The sequence below is a fragment of the Neomonachus schauinslandi genome, chromosome 5, assembly GCF_002201575.2.
Source record: "Neomonachus schauinslandi chromosome 5, ASM220157v2, whole genome shotgun sequence".
NCBI lineage: Eukaryota > Metazoa > Chordata > Mammalia > Carnivora > Phocidae > Neomonachus > Neomonachus schauinslandi.
The window spans coordinates 108,093,111-108,115,618 of record NC_058407.1 but is presented as its reverse complement, the minus strand read 5'-3'; the positions used below and the strand labels follow the sequence as shown (position 1 = coordinate 108,115,618).

Below are 22,508 nucleotides of genomic sequence, written 5' to 3'. Positions count from 1 at the left end.
AATAAATAAATAAATAAAATAAAATAAAAAAATAAAAAAGTTCAATGTTAGATTTGAATATTAGAATCATTCAATAACCAGAAAAATATATATATAAATAAAAGGTCTTCTGGTTTTTAATGGAATTTCAACTTAACAACTAAAGAATCTCCAAATAGTTCTAGAACCAATAAAAATGATACTGTAGTTCCATATTATACAAATGTTTCAGCAAGTTACATTTATTTTTCTGTTTTGCAATTTAGATTTCACTTTTACTTTTCACTATTTCACCCTGAAATCTACATATAGTGATTTATATGTAAGGATAATGCCATCTAAAGCACAGAAGTGTAGTGAAGATTATAAGTGACAGGCTAATACCACAAAATACAGTTCATTAGCCAGACACCCACACCCACACAATAGAGGTTATTAATGGCTCCCTGTTAAAGACGTGACAACTAAGCTCTGAACAGCGAAGTGGTTCAATGCTTTTGAAGGGCTGGGATCTGAGCCGAGGTCTCTCTGACCACAAAGCACGTCCTCGTCCTCTTTTTACCTCAACCCAGCTGCTGCTTCTGTACCATAAAGCTTGTTTTAAAGCCCTTTGAAACACTAACTCTAAATTAACACACACACCAAAAAAAGCCACAATATAGCCATATAAATAAAGCCAGACTTTAAAAAAAAAACAGCAGTAGTGATAAAGCACACTCAGTGCAGTAAAAAAGAATAAAAGTTCACATGCAAAGACAGAAAATGAAAGAAAATACGAACGGCAACTTAGAGACCAGCTTTACGTCCATAGTTTGGATTCTTGAAATTATTAATAGGACTCTTGTAAATCGGATTTTCTTGCTAAAGTAAAAGAAATAGTTTCTAATGATTTCATCAGAAAAAAAATTGACATGTATAGTGTTTAACCACCATAAGAGAATTTTCACTATTTTATAAATTTTACTTTTACACTTCTGAATATCAATTGAAAAAAAAAAACCCAAACTGCAGTAAAATGCAAATGACTAAAATTCATTTATAATTTAAAATTACCTAAGATTGCCTTCTTGTGTCAAAAGATAAATACATGAAGGCCAACATTTGGCCACCCCACCCTCGGACTTCATATTTCAAAGCACATTACATGCTAGTACATTTCACTCACTTTCAGCTTTTAAAAATTTTTACAAAGTTTATTGAGTTATAATTTGCAGAAAGTTAAATATACCCCTTTTAAGTACAGAGTTGTACATACATACCCACAATCAAGATCATCCCAAGAAGATCCCTCATGCCCTCTTCCCCCCACTCCAGCCTCTGGAAACCGCTGATTTAGTTCTGCCCCCATAGTTCTGCCTTTTCCAGAATGTCATATAAGTGGAATCATATAATATGTAGCCTTTTGAGTCTGGCTGCTTTCAATTAAGGTTCTTCTTTGGAAAAAAAGGAGAGAGAGAGAGAAACTTTCCACTGAATATCTTGCTACACAGATAACATTATTTAGAATTCTATTTTACATGAGATGAAAAGGCAGAAGAATAGATTTAAGATCAAAATTAGGAAATAAAAACAATGACCACAGTATCCAGAAGATACTTTCTTACGTTTTGTTTTAATAGGATATATTTAAGATGTTTTCTGTTTTTCACCTCCTTCCATTTTAGATGTTCTGCAACTTACCGTATCCCATTTGGCATTCATTTTTTCCTTTTCGAATTTGGCAAATTCCCTTCTGTCATGAATTATCATTAAAAGCTTCCAAATCAGCAGCAATGCAAGGCCAATAAGAACAATTCCAGCAACCACGCCAGCTACAATTGGAATGATGTCTGGACCGGTGGGGCACTCTGTAAAGTAAAAAGGAAAGAATGAGCACACAAGGGATGTTATATGCAAAGTAGGGCCAAAACTACAAAGACCTGGTTAGTCTCTTATCAAAAACATACAGGAGTAAAAACCCAAGATAAGTGAATGAAAAGAATTCCAAAGAAACTATAAAAAAGATACTAGAACTATTGTTGACATTGCTGCTATGAACTGAGATACCCTTCAACAGACGAATGGATAAAGAAGATGTGGTTCATATATACTATGGAATATTACTCAGCCATCAGAATGGATGAATACCCAACTTTTACATCAACATGGATGGAACTGGAGGAAATTATGCTAAGTGAAATAAGTCAAGCAGAGAAAGTCATTTATCATATGGTTTCACTAATTTGTGGAACATAAGGAATAGCATGGAGGACATTAGGAGAAGGAAGGGAAAAATGACGGGGGTAAAATCAGAAGGGGAGATGAACCATGAGAGACTATGGACTCTGAGAAACAAACTGAGGGTTTTAGAGGGGAGGGGGGTGGGGGGATGTGTTAGCCCGGTGATGGGTATTAAGGAGGGCACATACTGCATGGAGCACTGGGTGTTATACGAAAACAATGAATCATGGAACACATCAAAAACTAATGATGTACTGTATGGTGACTAACATAACATAATAAAAAAAATTATGAAAAAAAAAAAGATACTAGAACCAACAATTGACTGGCCATAGGATACATGATCAATAAACAAAAATCATAGGTATTTCTATATATTGTATAGAAGTTTATTTCTACATATTGGAAATTGAAATTTAGAAAATAACATCTTCTACAACAGCATTGAAAATCATGAAGTACTTATGTAAACATCCAACAAAATATGTGCAAGATTTGCATGTGAAAAATTACTAAGCACTGATAAAATCAAACTAAATCAAAGAAGACCTGAATAAATAATGTTAAGATGCCAATTCTCCCCCAATTCGATCTACATAAACTCAATGCAATCCCAATCAAATTCCTGGCAGGAGTTTTGTAGGTATCAGCAAGTTAATTCTACAATGTACAAGCAAGGCAGAGAACTAGGAAAGTGTTTCAAAAACACTTTGGAAAAGAACAAAGTTGGATATCTCACATTACCAGATTATAAGACTAGCTATAAAGTAACAGTAATTGAGATAGTGTGGTATATTGGCTAAAGGTTGGATGCACAGATTAATGGAGCAGAATAAAGAATTAGAAATAGGCCAACATACATAAGATCATCTGATTTTTCAACAAAGGTAGAGAAGGGTCAGTCTTTCCAACAAATGGTGCGAGAAATACTAGACATCCATACATAAAAAACTGAATCTCACTCCATATACTAAGATTAACTCAAAATGGGTTATAGACCTAAATGGAAAACCAGAAACTATAAACCTTCTATAAGAAAACACAGGAGAAAAATCCTTATGAGCCTGAGTTAGGCAAGGAGTGCTAGATATAATAGTAAAAGCAAGATCCATAAAGAAAAACTTGGCAAATTGTAGTTCATCAAAATTAAAGCTTCTGGTCTTTTTTTTTTTAAAGATTTTATTTATTTATTTGAGACAGAGAGAATGAGAGACAGAGAGCATGAGAGGGAGGAGGGTCAGAGGGAGAAGCAGACGCCCCGCCGAGCAGGGAGCCCGATGCGGAACTCGATCCCGGGACTCCAGGATCATGACCTGAGCCGAAGGCAGTCGCCCAACCAACTGAGCCACCCAGGCGCCCAAAGCTTCTGGTCTTTTTAAAAAACACTACTAAAGAGGAGAAAAAATAAGGAAGCATTAACTGGTAAACAATATTTGCCAAACACATATCTAGAAATGCGAAACAATACGGTTTGGCTATTTCTTACAATGTTAAACATACGCTCACCATATGCCCCCAAATCCATCCCTACTATACATCCAAAAGAAATGAGAACTTACGTTCCCACAAAAACCTGTAGACAAATGTAGACAATTTCAAAGAATATACAAAAACGTGCCTATAAAAATCAAAATAAAAAAAAGTTTCATGTTCCTCAGAACATGAACTGAACAAATTCACGTTTTATAATATCCTTTAACAAATTATCTTTCCCGGTAGTACCCAAACCTAAATCAAGCTCAAAGCATCATCAATAATGATCTAAGTCCTAGTGCGTTCCTGGTTAAATAAGTGTCAGGCCGTATGCTGAGGGTTTTATGTGGATTCACGCATTTAGTCTTCCAACTCTCCACTCATAACCCTTAAGACTTGCTTTGTCTTTTCCTTATCTCATATAGTTAACAATCCTATTTTAAAGCTTTGAGATTAAAAATGCCCTAACTTGAACCTAAAATAATCTAGCTGGAGGTCATTACTGTGTGTTAAGGAAAATGCCAAAAGGCCTAAGTAGTAGGAGAAAGAAGACAAAAGAAAATGAAAAGAATTTTGAAATGATCCGATTTTTACCTGGAGTCTCTACAACATGAACAATGGCCTCATTGTTCCCATTCACTGAATATGTGAAATAGAACCAGCAATCATCAACATCCTTCTCCTTACAATGGGACAGGGGATCAACCTGGCCTGGTTGCGGTAATTTGTCCCGATTTTCAACCTTGGTAATGTTGAAATGTGAACATTCCTGTGCGCATGTGTCTTTCTTTTCTCCTTTATTGAAGGCTCTGCACTGAACACACTCTCTGTGAAAATACAAATTATATTAAAAATTTATTTAAAATTTAAAATAAGTATTTGCTTAAAAACTATTTCATGTGAATAAATGGAGAGGCACAGGACAATTCTAGACGGAAAAACTAAATATAAAGATGCTAGTTTCCCCAGTGAAATTATATAGTACAGTTCAAACTAAAATCTAAGAAGAGAAATAAAAAAGTAGTAAAATAAAACTAGCCTTATCAGACATTATAAATACGTAACACAAAACCAAAATGATTTAAACAATGTGTTGTTGATACAACAACAGTTCTTCAAAAGGCAAAAACCTTCAATTTTGCTTAGTTTAGTCAAGAGATAGTAATTAAACAACTGGAAATACTAATTCACAAAGGTTACCACGTGGATTTAATTACACAGCCGGTTCAGACCAAAACGATGGCCCCAGCTGCTCTCCTATGACACACTTAAGTATCATGTGACAAACGCCAGCGACTGAGAAAGGATTTTTAAGACTCAGAGTGGGCCACCGTGCGTCAGATACTCTATGTCCAGGGTGACCGAATATCGGTGCTGTTCTAGTTCGAGCGCTAATACCACACAGTCAGGCCAACTGTTTCCAGCCCCTCGGAAATACCTACTTGTGTTCCGCACACACGCCGAGGCAGGTCTGACACATCTCACAGGTCGGCCCTTGGAACTTGGGGTCAGTGCACTTACAGGCGCCGCACTCGCACACGCCCCGGCCGTTGCAGATCTGTCCATTCGTGGCCAGGCACGAAGTCGTGTCCAGAGAACAGTCACAGGCACTGCCAGTGTAGTTGGGGTTGCACTCGCACACACGACACTTGCACACGCCATTTCCTGGGAGGAAAAACACCATTTCTCGTAACAATGGTAAAGACATCCGAGCCGGCACCAACTCAGAAGGCAACATAAGCAGCAGTGTGGGAGAACACGTAGCTAAGGATGGACTGACCCGTCAGTGCTGCCCTTCCTCCAGCTATTCACCAAGCAAACTCCTAACGGTTTTTACCGTATGCGACAGAATCACATTTTAGAACCATTTTCAGACCCCTTTCTCACCTCCACAGATTAAGCCATTGGATCTATCGCAGTTGAAATTATCACACTCGCAAAATTTGCCAGAATAAATTTCATTTGTATTATCCCTCTTCCTACAAACACATTGTCCACAGACACACTCTCCGTTGTTACTACAGATCTCCGAACTGTTTTCTTTCCTGCAGTAAGCATCCATATCTTCACTGTTCACTTCATCTGTGCTACATTCACAATGTCTACCAACACGTCCCTCGTTGCACCTGAAGAAAGAATCCAAAATTTCAATCACATAAAATAAAAATAATTTAAAATAACAAGTCATATTGTGAGAAAGACTGGGAGAGGAAATAAGACTGTGAACAGTATCTTCAAAATACAATTATATTACATGGGAGTGTTCACACCACACATCACAGACAAAAGTGTACCTAAGTGTTCAAAAGTGTTCATATGGATACACACGTGCGTGTGTGCACCGGCCAAGTGCATATGGAATATAGGCAAGAGCCTAGGGAAAAAAATCTGTCTTCAGGAAAATAACCATTTTGATCAAGATAAAAATATCATCTAGCAGTGAACAGCTAAACAAAACATTTGGAAATACTGGATCAACTTACTTTAAAAGAGTATATTAGTTCTGTTCTCAAATGATATGCTATTATATTTGGTATTATAGATGAAGCATCTCTAAATTTAAAGCAATGGTCCAACTGTTAATCTAAAAAAAGGTACAATAAACACACCCCAAAAAGTGCAGAGAAGTTGAAGAAAAACATATTGAGCATATCATTTAAAAATATAACATACTATTTAAAAATAGGTATATCCTATGGGTCCAGACTTCTCAGACACACAATATTTTTAGAACACCCAAGGCTTATAGACACTGGAAATACACTAATTCTGTATCTGGTGAATATGTAAAGGGAAGAAAGGCAAAATTTTTTTTTTAAAGATGTATTTATTTATTTGAATGAGAGAGAGAGAGCATGCGCACACACCAGCAAGCTGTGGGAGGGGCAGAGGGAGAGGGAGAAAGAGAAAGAATCCTTAAGCAGACTCCCCACTGAGTATGGATCCAATGCCCATGGGGCTCAATCCCACAACCCTGAGATCATGACCAGAGCTGAAATCAAGAGCCGATCGCTTAACCGACTGAGCCATCCAGCCATCCCAGGAAGACAAAATATTTTTAAGATCTTTTCAGTTAATGAATTTTACTAAAAACAGATCTACATGACACAATCAGGATACATACAACATAAATAAGTAAAATATAACATTTAAATTGTTATTTAGAATAGACAACTAGTAACTGATGGTGAAATCCAGCCATTTTTTTTTCTCATGATTAAAAACCCTTCAAAGCCTACTCCTTTGGGGCTGACATTTAGATCAAAATACTCTCCCCTTCCTCCTATCTTTCAAGGAGAAAGCTATATTCAGAGTATATTCAATTTTAATTTTTAATTAAAAGGTAACCACCACAGTATAAAAAAATTATAAATCATTCGATTACAGTTTTGTTAAGTAGATTCTATGTTCAGAAAATACTATTTTCTTTTTACTTTCACAAAATATATTTTTTTAAAAAATTATTCCAACAATGCAGAAGTACATGCACAAGGTGAATACCCTTTATTGCTTCCTAGTTCCACTTCCAAGATAAAACCATTATAAGTTGATACACCTTCCTAAAATGCTTTTCCGTAAATGTATTTTATATAAACTTATTTAGCTCTAGAAAATTCAGGTTGCTATTATTTGAGGGAAAAACCCAAAGGCTACCTTAACAATTTGTTTAATATATGTCTTAGATGGCTATAAAACCTTTTATTTCAAAGAACATCTCTTAAGCAAAAAAAAAAAAAAAGGCAGGGAAGAACTTTCTGTAAATACCACACAAGATCATCAAATTGATCTCGGGTGAGCAACAGCAGTTGGAAGAAAGAATTTACTTACTCTAAATAGATTTTTTTCTGGATTTCTCAAAAGAGACTGCCCAGAACTTTCTAAACCTAATATACCTCTCTGTCATGCTCCAACAACCTCAGCTCACCTGCAAGCTCCACACTCGAACGTCCCATTTCCTTCATGACACTTTGGACTGCTAGGGATGCCTTCACTTTGGCATTCACATTCACAGATGAACTGAAGAATAACTTCTACTTCTTCAGTAAAGCCCAGAGGCTTAATTTTAATGGTTTCAGAATTCTTAGTTGGACATTTATTTGAAGTTATGCTAATTTCAAATTGAACCTTGAAGGAAAAAAAACAAATTAACAACTAGCTAAGCAATTTAAATCTGCTAAAAAGTATTTCAAAAAGCTCCTCATTTCTTTTACTGTTTCTCAAATTATAAACTAAATTTGCTTATAAGCAAACAATTTTTTCTTTTCTTCATAAAATGCTTATATAACATACCTCATCTCCAATGGAAATATTCGAACATTTTCTTCCATTCTCCCCTGTTCCGTTCACCCCATTCTTACAGTAAGATTTGTAATTTATTGTTACTCCTTCTGGCAATTTGCTGTTTTCCAAAATGACTTCTGAGGAAAGGGACTAAAAGAAAGACTAATCACACACAGGAAAGGCAAACAAAATGCTATTATAAAGTACACCGAATGCATAAAACCAATGGGCAAAATGAACTATTAAGAAAACAGTTATTATTTAAATAAAAGATTTGGAGCCAAATTCTGAGTGGCCAGAAAACACAGACCCCAGAGAAACAGGCTCAAATTAAAATTCTTCAAAATACTGCACATGATTAAAAAGATGGGGCACCTGGGTGGCTCAGTCAGTTAAAGGGTCTGCCTTCGGCTCAAGTCATGATCCCAGGGTCCTGGGATTGAGCCCCACATCAGACTCCCTGCTCATTGGGGAGTCTGCTTGTCCCTCTCCCTCTACCCTCACCCATGCTCGTGCTCTCTCTCTCTCTCACTGTGCTCTCTCTTGCTCAAATAAATAAAATCTTTAAAAAAAAAAAAAAAGAGTATTTGTGCTTTAATTATTGATGATCAAAAGTGCAGAAAAGGCTTGATATTAAATATGAGGAGTCCTAAGAACTCAGAACAAACATTTTCTGTCCTCATTGGCAATATGGCTCTCCTCTGGCCTTACCACTTCCAGCCAACTAAGGACTCAGGTAAACAATTGATTATATAGTCTGGGAACAAATCTGCTTAGGAGCCATTATGGACCAGGCCAAAAAAAACCAAAAACCAAAAACCCACACACACACACACACACAAAAACAAAAAACAAACAAACAAAAAAACCAACAACAAACAAATCCAAAACCACAAGTACAAAGGATTCAAAGCCAGTGCATTTTTTTTAGAATATCAGATCGCTTGAGACAAATGGAGAAGGCTCAGTGGCAAGCTGTCTCTTGTTCACATACCTACATGCATGCAATTTAGGAAAATATTACAATATCCTGTTAGGGTGGAGAACAACTATAGGGAAGACATGGAACAACTGGGAGTCTTGAAAATCTTTGTAATACAAAACCTCTCTGAGTAGGGTCTCTTTGAGTAGGGTCTTTCCAAAACGTTCTGGGAAACCCTGGCATGAGGTAAAAAGTATCTAAAATTCCACCTGTCAAAAGGTTACCACAATGGTTACCATATTACAAATATCTTCTGACTACTTAAAATGATTATTCACTAATGCTTAACGAGCATCACTAGCGTACTCTGGATTAGAGCTCTAGACAATTCAACATCCTTCCATGTGCAGGGGGAAAAAAAAATCTTATAAATCTTTTTAAAATAGCTAAGTCAGATATATATTTACATATGTACATGTTTTATGGCACATGTATACATGAGTGCCTGTGTATCTCTTGAGAATAGAAAAGGACATCTCTGAATACATGGCAAGAGAAGAACTGGCAAAAAAGCTTTTCCAGAATAATTCATGAAAAGAGATGAATCTATAAAAGATACTGGGGGGGTGGAGATTGAGGTAATCTTGTAAGTCTAAATGTAAGTTATGTTTCACCTGTTTTCCAACAAGGAAACCTATTTAATGACATCAGACATTTAAAAACCTTCCCCACATGCCTTTATCATATTTTTGCTCTGTTTAGGTTACTTAAATAATTCTGCTTTTGCAAGAGAATATAAGAGGTTTTTCCTCCAGATACACAAAATATCAGTTTTATGTTGTCCTCTGGGTTGCTAAATTGTGTACAAAGGGAGATGTACTTTCTTTGGGCAAAGTACTCTCAACAGGGTATTGTCTAAGAGATCTTATTTAGAATGTACTTACATTGTAGGCATCAATAATCAACTGAATTACGTTGCTGGAATTTGCAGATAATGTTCCTACTGCTGACTTAGGGATCAAATTTTTCAGTTCCTGAAGTTAAAAGATAAAACATGTGAGATACAAATACTATTCATTCAACCAGTTAGCATTGACTGAGTATATAAAATACTTAAGTACAAGCACCCTAGCCATTTCCTAAATAACTTAAGGAGTCAAACCTGAAAAAAACTTTGTTTTATATGTGATTAAAAATTAATATAAATCACTACTGTAAAATCTAGTCTGTCTGGCTAGTAACACTTTCCCACATTTCAATCAGACATATGATTTTGCTTCTAACGACTAGACACAAAGGGTCTAGAAATTGGTTCCTCTTTTTATCCCATACATATATATTTACCTTGTAAACAGGCTGAAATTCTTCCGTAACTGCAAAAATTGTCTGAATGTTATTTTCACTTAGTTTCTGGACAAGGTGAGCAATAGAAGGATAATCCTAAGAAATTAAATAAAATTTAGTATGTAATTACATCCAATGTATTCCAGTTTTTCAATACTTTTTGAAAATAATGATTTGCACATATAACCGGATTGCTTACACAAGACTGCTTGAAATAACACAAATAACTGCTGAAGTGGGAGGTGTGTACATGTGGGTCTCCAATCTTCTATTTTTCTATATACATATACATATAAACTTCCATAATAAAAAGGCTTTAAAAAGCAAGATCTGTTTATTAAATTTTAGAACAATGAAATTAAAGAACTGCCAATAACTACAGGTTCTATCATAAATCACCAAAATTCACCCAAGTTTAGATTTCTTCTAGAACTTGAATAATTTGCCAATCTTTGTTTTCAGTAAAAGCAGAGTGCCTACTTCCCAAAATCTTATATAAGTAAGATGAAGAGTATAGGACTATACAAAGCATCTGTTTAGAAACAGTATCAAATTTGCTACGAAATGATGTATGCAAGGCAGAGGAGACACAAGGGATGGGCTGAGGCACTGAGTGAGGGCGTCCAAGCAGCTCCTTTCACCAACTGAGGTCCTTATCTCCGTAGAGGAAGCAAGCACAAAACCACATCTTCAGACACAGCAATACTAGCTTCCTTGCACATTAGGTTAGGTAGGGCCTGTACTTAAAATAACAAACCCACAAACCAGGTACCCACAATACTCTTAGTATTAAACACCACAATTCCTCGGGAATCCATTCACTATGTAAGGAATTCAGCACTTACATAATAATGGCTCATTGTGTACACATCATTTTCCAGGTGACACTGTCCATCATTTGGTAAAACAATGCCACCAAGTTTGCCGTCTCCAGCAAAGTGAAACCCAGCATCCGTGGAAAACACCAGCAGCCGTGTGACATTCCTCCAGCCAATCAATGACTTGAAAAGAAAAAGATTTCAATTTATAAATACTATCCACCATCACTGTACATAAAGCTGTCACCCTCACACAGGCTCCCACCGCACTTTTCACCTCATTCTAGACCTTCTCTTCAGCTTGTCTTTTTGCAGTGCTAATACTCCTACTGATACCTACACAGAGTCCACAGCACAAGGCTCCCCGACCCTCCAGGAAAACTGTGTCTTGCCTGGTTGTCCATTTCTCTCAGTATCTTTTAAAATCAATGTCTCCCTCCCCAAGTGGAGGGTAAGCTCAATCCATGTGGGGCAGGGACCACACCTGGTTCTGCTCATCGTCATACCTCCAGGAGCACAGTGCTCAGCACACAGCAGGTGTTCAATGGGTAAATAAAACGTCTCGGCCTGTTCCGTACTTTACCCTACTGCTGCTGTCTGGTTCCCACCCATCCTTCCATCCTGATCTTAGTTTCTAAGGTATATACCTCCTCTATCAAACCTCCACATTAGGGGCCTTCTTTTTTATAACTACGGAAGAAATTACCTCCTCCAAAGACCTGCCCTGCTTAATTCCACCCAGTCTACCTCAAGGGTACTATTTATTTGTTCACGTTATTTTATTCTCCTCCTCATTCAACAAGGGATTTAAAGTAGCAATAAAGGGGAACCCGGCTGGCTCAGTTGGTGGAACGCGTGACTCTTGATTTGGGGTTGTAAGCCCCGCTTTGGGAGTCGAGATTACTTAAAAAATAAAATCTTCAAAAACAGTAATAAAGTAGCAATAAAATCCTCTTCTCTCTATGGTAAATTTGTAATTATATTTGTCTAAATTGACTCAACATATCTGTGTATCTCCCCATAAAACTGTGAACTCCTTGAAGGCAGGGCTTGAGTGTGCTGACGCCGGCCACCCAAGCACTAGTACACTGCACCTAGAGAAGCAGGTGGGACAGTCACTCTCGGTCAGCAGGATAAACATGGAAAGACGGCAGTGGCCACGGGGGCTAGGGCTTGCTTTAATCCCACAGACTGAGGCACTGATGGAGGCAGCCCAGAGAATGTTCTCTCCACACTGAGCTGCTAACAGGATCATGAATCAATAGCTGCAAGAGAAGGGTGGCAGGCTAGGCACTACCTGGGATATTAGTCTTTCTTCCCCTTTAAAAGCAGAGACTACCCTTAAATGACAACCGCCCGCCCCAGGGAGAAATCAAAAGTAGTAATATAGAACTTAATATTTGCTGAGAGTTTCCTGGCACTCTACATGCATTACTGTATTTAAGCTTCGTAACAATCCTATCAGGTAGATCTAATCCTATCCCTTCTTATGGAGAGGGAAACGGCCCTCTAGCGTGGCTAACTGAGGTGTCCAGACTTGGTGGTGATGGGGCAATGTGAAACAGTGTCCTAACAGTCTGAAGACTGCTGGCTCAACCACTATACCATATTGCTGTACCACATCATTATCTCGGATATAGTTAAGCACCTTAGCAAAAACTGGTCGAGAAATAACCATTAAGAAGCATCTGGAATCAAGGAAGGTCTTCTAGGGAACAGGGGTACTATAAGGAAAAAAAGGGGGGAAAATGAGACAGAAGTAGGTACTTCAGACAAACCCTATTTACCTCACAGTGCTCTCTAGTTTCAGCTGCAGCCAGGTCATGAAAAGGTCACCTCACAATTTTCAGCTGCTAAATGGGTCATAAAATTCTATCACTAGTCTAATGGAGATGAGCTTGCCACTACTAAAAATCTTTCAATTAAAATTATTAATATGCTATGACTTCTCAAAATATACGTTCTCATACAGCTTACAAAGTAGGACGTAAAAAGTTCCTGCTTTTTGAGTCACTAAGACACGGGGAAGACATCCTCCACAGATGGCAGGCAGAGCATAGCCCATCAAAGGGAAAAGGCATCTGAGACGCCGCTCCAGCTGAGCTCTCTCAACGCTCCTGGTGACACCTCGGCCAAGTGCACCTCCATCTCGGGCATAAGCCAGAGAGTTAGGACATCTGCGCCTCTTCTAAAAACCTAGAACACCAGCTAAAGAAGAGCGACACTGTCCCAGTTTCAAATGGTGAGCAATCTGGCTTTTAAGATCCTGTATAAACGAAGTAGCTGCCCAGTTTAAATAGGGATATAATGATTAAATATGCTTTTGCAAAGCACGTGTGTAGCCGGAGGGAACTTAAGGGATCAAATTCTGTACTCCTCTGGGATGTGAAGTAGGATTTGGTAAGTAGGTAGTTTTTCTGTACTAACTGATTGTAAAATCACACTTAAAATTCACACAGGTAATGTCCCTTTGTAGGAAATGAATGCACTTACTCCACAAACCGCAACTTGCATGATTGCATCAAAGCCGCCTTCGGGAGAATCCAAATTTCCAGATATGCGCTGTTTGCCAACAAGTTCATTAAATACTTCCCCTTTATCAGTAAGACTGAGCACATTTTTGTAGCTAAATGGGCTGGTGCAGTTCTGTTCACTTGTGCAAGGGTTCCTGAGCTTAGCTGGTGTTGTACTAATGTAAGGCATCACAGTTTTCTCCACAAATGAGCCAAATCCTATGAAGGAAAAATGCATATAGAGAGATGGCTAGATGGATGGACAGACAAACTTGCATTAAAAAGAATAAAGTTATGTTACCACATATAAAGTCAATCTTTCATAAGAAAGAAGATTTTAATAATAAAGTTGGGAAAGAAGATCATTATAATGTGAAAAATCCAGGTGTGAAGTGAGATTAGGCTGTACAGACAGGTGTGGTATTAATTAGTAATGAAATAGAACTGGACTACTCAACATGCTTATAAAATAATTCAACAAATGAATGAATACATTTCCTGTGAAAACAAGCTTGCATTTCCTTATCTCCGTGGTATAATCTGTGTTAAGTAACATGAGAGCATAAAGTAACAGAGGAACAAGGAGGCACAAAAATTACTAGATACATAACAGGAATATTAGTTTTCCCTCAGAAAGAAAAGGCTAAAAACTGGCCTATGTATCTCACAAGTATATGGTGAAGAACAGAACTGCCAGGACTTATACAAATGAAAATTATTAATTTTCTCAATAATCTTACCAATTCGGAAGTCTGAAGTAATCCTTCTCATTTCATTCATGAGATCCGTTCCGAGACTTTTAACATTCTCCAAATCATCTTTCATAGAGTAAGAGAGGTCCATAAGGTAGTAGAGATCGATAGGATAGTCTTCAGCTCTCTTGAATTTTAATGTAAATGTCTGTGGCTCCCCTAATTAAACAGAGATTAGAAAATGAAGTAGTTGCCAGCAATCAAAAGCAAATGAGAAAAATCAAGTTTGGATTTACAGAATAAACACTGTAAAATGAAATGTATTATTGCCATAATTTTTACAAAACCCTGGGAAGTCCACCGGCTAACTAAATGGGTGTGTACTCAATCTCAACAAACACTCACCACGCCAAACCCTGGGCACGCCAGATGAAAAAGACAATACTCCACAGTGGGCAAGACAAACAGACGGTCGATGCAGAACTATGACCAACGGCCACAAGTAGATGGAAGAGTGTATATCAGACTGGGGTGGGTAAGGCCGGGCGTGTTACAGCGTACACCTGACTTTTTAGACACTGAAGTTCTAAGACACTCTATTCTCTGTTTATATGTAAGCAAATAATATCATCTGATTTTTACTTTCAAAAACCTGGCAAAAAAGTTTTAAAAAGGAATTACAGACGACCATGAGAGACTATGGACTCTGAGAAACAAACTGAGGGTTCTAGAAGGGAGGGGGGGTGGGGGGATGGGTTAGCCTGGTGATGGGTATTAAAGAGGGCATGTACTGAATGGAGCACCGGGTGTTATACGCAAACAATGAATCATGGAACACTACATCAAAAACTAATAATGTACTGTATGGTAATTAACATAACATAATAAAATTTAAAAAAAAAAAAGGAATTACAGAGACAAAGAGACTTGTTGAGAAACTACTGCAAAAATCTTAGAGGAAGACAGGAAGATCTGAACCAAAACCATGAGGAATACGAAGGGGAGAGAGACACAAGAGGAGTTAAGGTATAATTCGCTCAGGAAATAGAGGAGAAAGAGAATGTTTGGGTGAAAAATCATTACATGTTAACTTGTAGATATTCTCTATACAGATTCCTAGTAGGCAGCTGGGTAAATGGGTTTGGGGCTTAAGAAAAAAAGGCTTTGTTACAGCACACAGATGGTTTTAAAGCCAGGAGAGAAAAGCCAACATTTAAGCCAACTGCAAAGAGGAAGGAAATAAAAAGACACCACAAGGAGACTGGAAAGCAATGTTAAGAGATAAGAAGAAAAACCAGCAGTGACATCGTAGAAGCCAAGAGGGGAGCATTTCAAGAAGTTCAGAGGTGTTACTTGGTACAGAAAGGTTAAAAGGAAAAAAAAAAAAAAAAAAAAAAAAAGGGCCCTGACACGGGTCCCCTAGGTTTGCTGGTTCAAGGTGAAGGCAGAGCTTTGTCAGAACAGTTTGAGAAGCAGGCTGAAAAGTGGTCAAGAGGGGAACTCATGGAGACAATGAGTGTGCACCATTCTTTTGAGAGAAAAGGGATGGAAACTGGAAAAAGTAGGAAAAGGGCTGTTTTCTTTTTTTGATGCACCACTGTCACAGATTCTTATAAAAGCTTAATATATTAAAGACATTAAACAAATACAAAGGAAAAACATGGGTTAGAATGGTGTGTTTATATTACATAATTACACCACAGGATGGACACTTTTATTTTTAAAACCCATCAAACCTAATACTTTCTCTTTCACAGAATTTCCTTTGGACATTAGGCAACCTTTATTATTTCAAGTATATGTGTCTTACAAATTGTGTTTCCTGCAAAAAATTTCTAAAATTTGACATATTCCACATTTCTGTTTGAGTGCCAGTCCATAGGTGAAAATGAACCCCCAAAGGAAAACTCTAAAGAGGCTTATATAAAGTCATCAAAAAGCTCAAGCTGAAACAAAGGTATTCATACAATTAGATTTCTGTACCTGATCGTAATTGCAAAACCAACTGCTGAGGCTGGATCTGAGTAATATCTTCTGGCTGGAGCTTCTCCGCTGTTCCTTTGCTACGGTTGGTTACATTTTTATTTTTCTTTATATCTTTGGAGCCTCTGGGATTTTCTATGTCATCTGGATGGCAACCTTTCTTTTTTAAAGCTTCTAAATCATCACACCGTGCAGAAGTAGGCATTCCTTCTTGTAAAAATGTCTAAGTGACACACAAAATATAGGTATGAATAATAAATACAATGGTCAAACATTCTGCGTAATCATAATTGCATATGTGCAACTGAAATGCAAAAATCAAGTGATACAACTAACGTACTTCATTTCTCGTTTTTAAACAAAACACTCCCTTCACCCAAATCATATGCTCTTGTTTAAAAACAAATGAACTCATTCTCTAGAAGAGTAATTCCTTTATAATTACTATATTACTAGTAATGTATTACTTGAATAATACTTAGGACTGACCTAAGTGTACATTTTATCACCTTCAAAGTATCTAAATCAAAGAAATCTCTTCAGTGAAAATCACATATTCAGCATGCTTAATGGCCACTAATAAGTAATGTATTTACCCAAATACCGGACAAATATTTTTCCCCCAAAATTTCCCTTAAGAAGTCCTATGTAAGTCCCTCGTATTATGTAGCATTCTCCTCACATTATTTTGAACAACTCAATGTTTAGGGAAAACATATTAGCCTGAAGGTGTCTCAATGAATGATGCAATTTTTAAAAAGGAGACCGAGAAATTTAACACAGAGTTAGTAAGTATACCTGGAGATATGAAAAAATTTCAAGTATTGGCTATTAAATAAGGCTTTTAAAATTCATTTTGAAAAACAATAATCACAGCGGTGATTACATGACAATACAAAACAATAATCACCGTAAAATCTGATCACGTGACAAGGTCATGAGTATATATTTCCGTAGGGTGCATTTTAAAAATATAAAAATAAAAAAGGTCTGAATGGTATATAAATGCTACTTGTGGCTGGAGGTAAAATTTCCAGTAGTGATATGATTTCAAAATGTTTATACATCCAACAACTTGGATGGAAATAAAAATTTTATCAGATGACTGAAGAAGTATCTTAGTGAAAGCAAAAACACTGCTGTTAAGATGTATGTAAATCTGTGAGTAAAAGTTTTTCATGAAATGTGAGAGGGGAGAAAAACAATGACATTAGGGTGTGGGTATGTGTCACTTTAAAATGTGTACCTATAATAACCAAGTATTATAACAGACATTTGAGTATTTCACATATACTCCTAAAAACTGTATACATAGTTATTTTAAGCCAAAGATTTCTTTTTTTTTTTAAATCTTCACGTCGGGAAAATGAGGAAACACCTTTTCTTTCAGGTCACTTTATGTTCAATTTTATATGGTATTTGTTTCATGGTGTTGCGTAAGTGAGGATATTTAAATACAAAGAATACACAATGGTTTTAATCAGTTATTTTTAAGGGAAACATAACACCAATGAGAGCATTTATGTAATTAGAAAAACAACTGGAAGGGAATACAAAAGGTCAGATAGTTCAAAGCTGAACTACTTTTACGTATCATCAAACCTAAAATACTACCAAAGCACAGGAGCCTAGTGTGGAAACTTTAAGACGGTAACTCAAACAGAATTTCACTGAACACATTGCAAAATCATGCCACAAATTTCAATGGCTAAACTATTAAAAGTACAGTTTGGCAAGTAAGCCCTGCCTGAGACAAACTGAATTCCAGAATACCATTTTTAGGAGAACAGAAAGTATCACTACAAAAATTTTGAAGTAACAAAACAAAACCCTCTGATTTTGTCTTTCATATGGTCAAACCATACGAAATATCTGTATTTAACCAGTTTAGTCACACCTACAAAACAGCTGAAATGTGCAGAGTCAGATGCCTGAGTAAAAACAAATAAACCTTTGACCTTCTGAAATTATTCACTCTATAAATAAATTATATATCCTCAAATGAGTTCCCTATACTTCCTGTTCTGACATTCATGCACACATTTATTTATTCATTTAACATTTAGGAGGCTTTGTGAAAGGTATCAAGTTAAGCAATGTACACAGATGACAAAAATAAATAAAATTTAAACCCTAACCTCAATGGGTTTTTATTGGGATGCAAATCAATTCTATATTAGTTCTAACTCAAATATAATTAGGAAGGTTAGCTTATACCTCTCCTGCCAAAAAAAGAGAAAAATCTGTAACAGTCAAATTAAATGGCTAGGGATTTGGGGAAAGCTATTCAATAGAAATATAATGCATGCCACAAACGTGAGCTATATATGAATTTTAAAATTATCTAGTAGCTACACTAAAAGAAAAAAAATAAACGGGAAATTAATTTTAACAATATATACAAAGTATTACCATTTCAACATTATTAATGATTTTTTTTTTTTCTAATCATTAAGTCTTCAAACTTTGGGATGTATCTGAGGCTTATAGCAATTCTCAATTTGGACCAATTTGGAGTATGTTTCAAGTGCTCAACAGCTACATGGGCCTAGCGGCTACTGTATAAAACAGCACACCTCTAGACCATCACATAGTATTAGACACAGAGTTGATACTTATTCAATAAACATTGATTTAAGTGAAAATTCATATCTAACATTTCCCAAGGATACAATATTGGGTCACAGTAAATGACTACAGAGTAAATGGAAAGGCCTTGAGCAATTTTACTTACTGAATTTGTACACCATCCACAATTTGGCCCTGCTTGTATACATTCTCCACATGATTTGGCATTTGCTTTTAAACATCTATTTTCATCTGTCAGAACAAACAAAGAATAGACAACTTTACTTGAAGTTTAAGAGAGAAGATAATGAAAAATGAATACAATGACAAATAATACAACACATATAAACCTTAAATATGAAAAACACAACATACAATGTCATATATTGTTACATGTTATATATTATAAATATACATTATATTACATAACATATAATAATTGTTACCACACTGATCCAGACCTACCCCAAAGAGGTGATGTTAGATTACCTTGGCATAGAGAGCCATGAAAAGATAGTTAGCTTTCTTGTCTTCTAATAGCAAAGACTACGTACCAGTACTCTATACATTCATCCTTTTCTTCAAAGGCATAATTTCAGGATTTTTTTTTTTTTTTTTAAGATTTTATTTATTTACTTGACAGAGAGAGACACAGCGAGAGAGGGAACACAAGCAGGGGGAGTGGGAGAGGGAGAAGCAGGCTCCCCGCCGAGCAGGGAGCCCGATGCGGGGTTCGATCCCAGGACGCTGGGATCATGACCTGAGCCGAAGGCAGACGCTTAACGACTGAGCCACCCAGGCGCCCCCAGGATCTATTATGTTGGATGGTCATAATTATCAGGAGTTTTCTTTTTTTTTTTTTTTTTTTTTAAAGATTTTATTTATTTATTTGAGACAGAGAGAATGAGAGAGACAGAGAGCACATGAGAGGAGGGAGGGTCAGAGGGAGAAGCAGGCTCCCTGCCGAGCAGGGAGCCCGATGCGGGACTCGATCCAGGGACTCCAGGATCATGACCTGAGCCGAAGGCAGTCGCTTAACCAACTGAGCCACCCAGGCGCCCAGGAGTTTTCTTACAACTGGGTAAAATACTATTTCTTTTCATTTAGCTCATACTACCACACCCATACCCATAAAAGCATCTGCAAATGCTTTCCCTTCATGTTTAGTATGTTAAATACTTGAAAAACCCATATTCATCCAGTCCACAATCCCATGATTTTTCAGGCTCTCTGTTCAAAGTATGTCTCACATTTCTTTGAATCCACATCAGCATGCCTTTCATGTGGTGAGCACTAACATGGACTGTCTCCAATGTGTCTTCTCCAATTATAAATCTAACATATATTCATAATAGAAAACTTGGAAAATACATAAAAGCATAAAGAACAAACTCAAAATCACCCATAACCCACTAAGAGATAACTACTGTTAACATTTTTGTATATTTCTTTCCAGTCTTTTTTCTATGAAGATAGATAAAAAAAATAGCAAGGAAGTACACATATAGATATTATTTAAATAGAGAATATACATTTTGCATACTACTTTTTATACTTTATCCTAATTCTATGCTTTATCCAAATTCTTTAAAAATATGGCTTTTAATGATTGTATTTTATTATATTAATGACTACTTAATGTTGGACAAATTTAGATTGTTTTCAATTGCATGTGTGCATAGTTTCCACACACTTGCTCACATATACACACAAACCCTCCAAATACATGTACATGTATGTGCGTATATATGCACCTATTCTGAGGACCAGTCTCACAATGTAAAACTCTGATCATTTCCTTAGCACAAATTAAAAAAGAAAATGCTGAGTGGGACAGCATTCATGTTTTTAATATTCTCAGTATATACTAATTTCTATCCAGAAGTAATATGCAAATTTATAATCCTACAAGCAGTATACAAATACCATTTTCACCAGACCTTCGACAAACACCAAGTACTTTTTTAATATAAAAAATCTTTTACTCATTTAACACATATAAATTAGAGTATCAATTCTACTGTCAGTTATTTAAGGTTTCATTTTTATCATATTTTACTGGCCATTTCTTTTGTACATTTTGTTTATATCCTTTGCAAATTTTTCTTCTATCATGTTCATCTGTTTTTACTGGATCTCAACACACGCTAATGAAATTAAACCTCTGTTTAGTTTCTCATCTTGTTGATGGTGTTCTGACATCCAGACACTTTGGGTTTTTATGTTGCTGTTGGTTTTAGGTAATCAACTGTATCAATAATTTCCTTTAAGGTTTTTCTTCATTTTTCCATGCAGTAAGTCCTTCCTGTTCTAAGATCAAATAATTGTTCTATGCAATGTATTTTCTGAGATCTGGAGAAGAGAACTGCACATCCATTATTGCGGATGTGGATGCACCATGGTTTATAAGAGGATTAAATATATTTTTTGCTTTATGTTTCATTCCTCTTCTAGATAATGCCAACATTTTGCAATACTTTTTGATCAAGAGTAAGAACATCTTCTAGAAAGGCGGTTATTCCTGGTTTCATTTTTTTAGATGGTAATAGTTTATTCATAATCCACCATTCTACACATTCATTTTATTTTCTTCTAAATGTATCACACACCTATGCTCACTTAAACACTCTATTACAGTCTTAAAAGACCTTGCTGTGGTGTTCTGTATTCCTATCACTTCAGCATTTCCTTAGCCAACCCGCCCTGTCACTGTTCTGGGAGGCAGCAGTGAGGGTCTGGATGATGAAAGGTCTCGCAGGCCACTCTAAGAACCTTTACCCCGAGTGAGATGCGGCCCTTGCACAGCTTTTAGAAGGAGGAGCATGATGTGGTTTAGATTTGCTCAAGAATCTAATTGGTCAAAAAGTAATACAAGACACTGAAATGAAAAGACAACTAGAAAACTTTTTTTTTTTTTTTTTTACTTACCTGCTTGGCCAAACACACAGCAAATTGAACTGATCAGCCCAAGCCAGAAAATCAGTTGTAAATTCATCTGAAATATAAAATGTACATTGCTAAATATTAAGAAAATAACAAAAAAAGATAATACATGAAACACAAAACATTCCCACTCACCTTATCTTCTGTTGATTTTATAAACATAATCCCTCTCAAACCATTTCTTCTCCAATCCCTTTTACCCTCCTCCTCCCCTTCCCGGTTACCTCACTGTCACTTACATTAAAATAATGTCCATACCGGATCCCTAGAATCCATTCTCACCTTCCTCCATATAAAATATATTTTAACATCTAATTAATAATGCTCAACAAAGTGTCAAGTATTCCCAAACACCATAAAAGCCGTAAAAGGCTCAGTTGGTTAAGCAGTCTTTGTTCCATGGAATCTCTACGTCTATCACCTCCTATGGCCCCTAGGGGGCCGCACAGCCATATCCAGATGCTTCAGTTACCTCAGTACTGCAGGTCAGTTTGGAGTGAACTTGTCAAAATCCAGATGGCTCACCCCCTTGCTTAAAACTTTTCAATAATGTCTATTTCTCCTCAGACCAAGACCAACATCCTGCACAAGGCCTGACTTAATTTTTAAGGTTGAGCTCCTGTAATTAGTTATGTTTTTAATAAAATAACTTCTATGCATGGGATTTGTAAAATATTTAGTTCAATTTCCTGTCATTTCCAGATCTACAAACTAGACCAGAAAGAAAGAAAGAAAGAAAGAAAGAAAGAAAGAAAGAAAGAAAGAAAGAAAG

At 36.5% G+C, this 22,508-nt stretch overlaps 1 protein-coding gene across 2 annotated transcripts in view; it reads right to left on the bottom strand.

The window, feature by feature from the left end:
• The window catches only part of ITGB1 (integrin subunit beta 1), a 45,639-nt gene that overhangs the window by 5,549 nt on the left and 17,582 nt on the right, over positions 1 to 22,508 (bottom strand). Inside the window, exons 2-16 of one of the 2 annotated variants that reach the window (XM_044915505.1) lie at positions 21,722 to 21,788; positions 18,960 to 19,045; positions 16,226 to 16,448; positions 14,291 to 14,461; positions 13,531 to 13,769; positions 11,065 to 11,220; positions 10,220 to 10,315; positions 9,820 to 9,909; positions 7,963 to 8,103; positions 7,598 to 7,797; positions 5,560 to 5,798; positions 5,115 to 5,337; positions 4,267 to 4,499; positions 1,660 to 1,826; positions 760 to 840 (exon numbers count right to left, since the gene is read on the bottom strand). In XM_044915505.1, the coding sequence (XP_044771440.1) occupies positions 766 to 840; positions 1,660 to 1,826; positions 4,267 to 4,499; positions 5,115 to 5,337; positions 5,560 to 5,798; positions 7,598 to 7,797; positions 7,963 to 8,103; positions 9,820 to 9,909; positions 10,220 to 10,315; positions 11,065 to 11,220; positions 13,531 to 13,769; positions 14,291 to 14,461; positions 16,226 to 16,448; positions 18,960 to 19,045; positions 21,722 to 21,788 (2,406 nt within the window). In that variant the 3' untranslated portion in view covers positions 760 to 765. Of the gene's footprint in view, positions 1 to 759; positions 841 to 1,659; positions 1,827 to 4,266; positions 4,500 to 5,114; positions 5,338 to 5,559; positions 5,799 to 7,597; positions 7,798 to 7,962; positions 8,104 to 9,819; positions 9,910 to 10,219; positions 10,316 to 11,064; positions 11,221 to 13,530; positions 13,770 to 14,290; positions 14,462 to 16,225; positions 16,449 to 18,959; positions 19,046 to 21,721; positions 21,789 to 22,508 lie in introns of those variants that run through there. The other variant, XM_021685993.2, reaches the window with a different exon arrangement.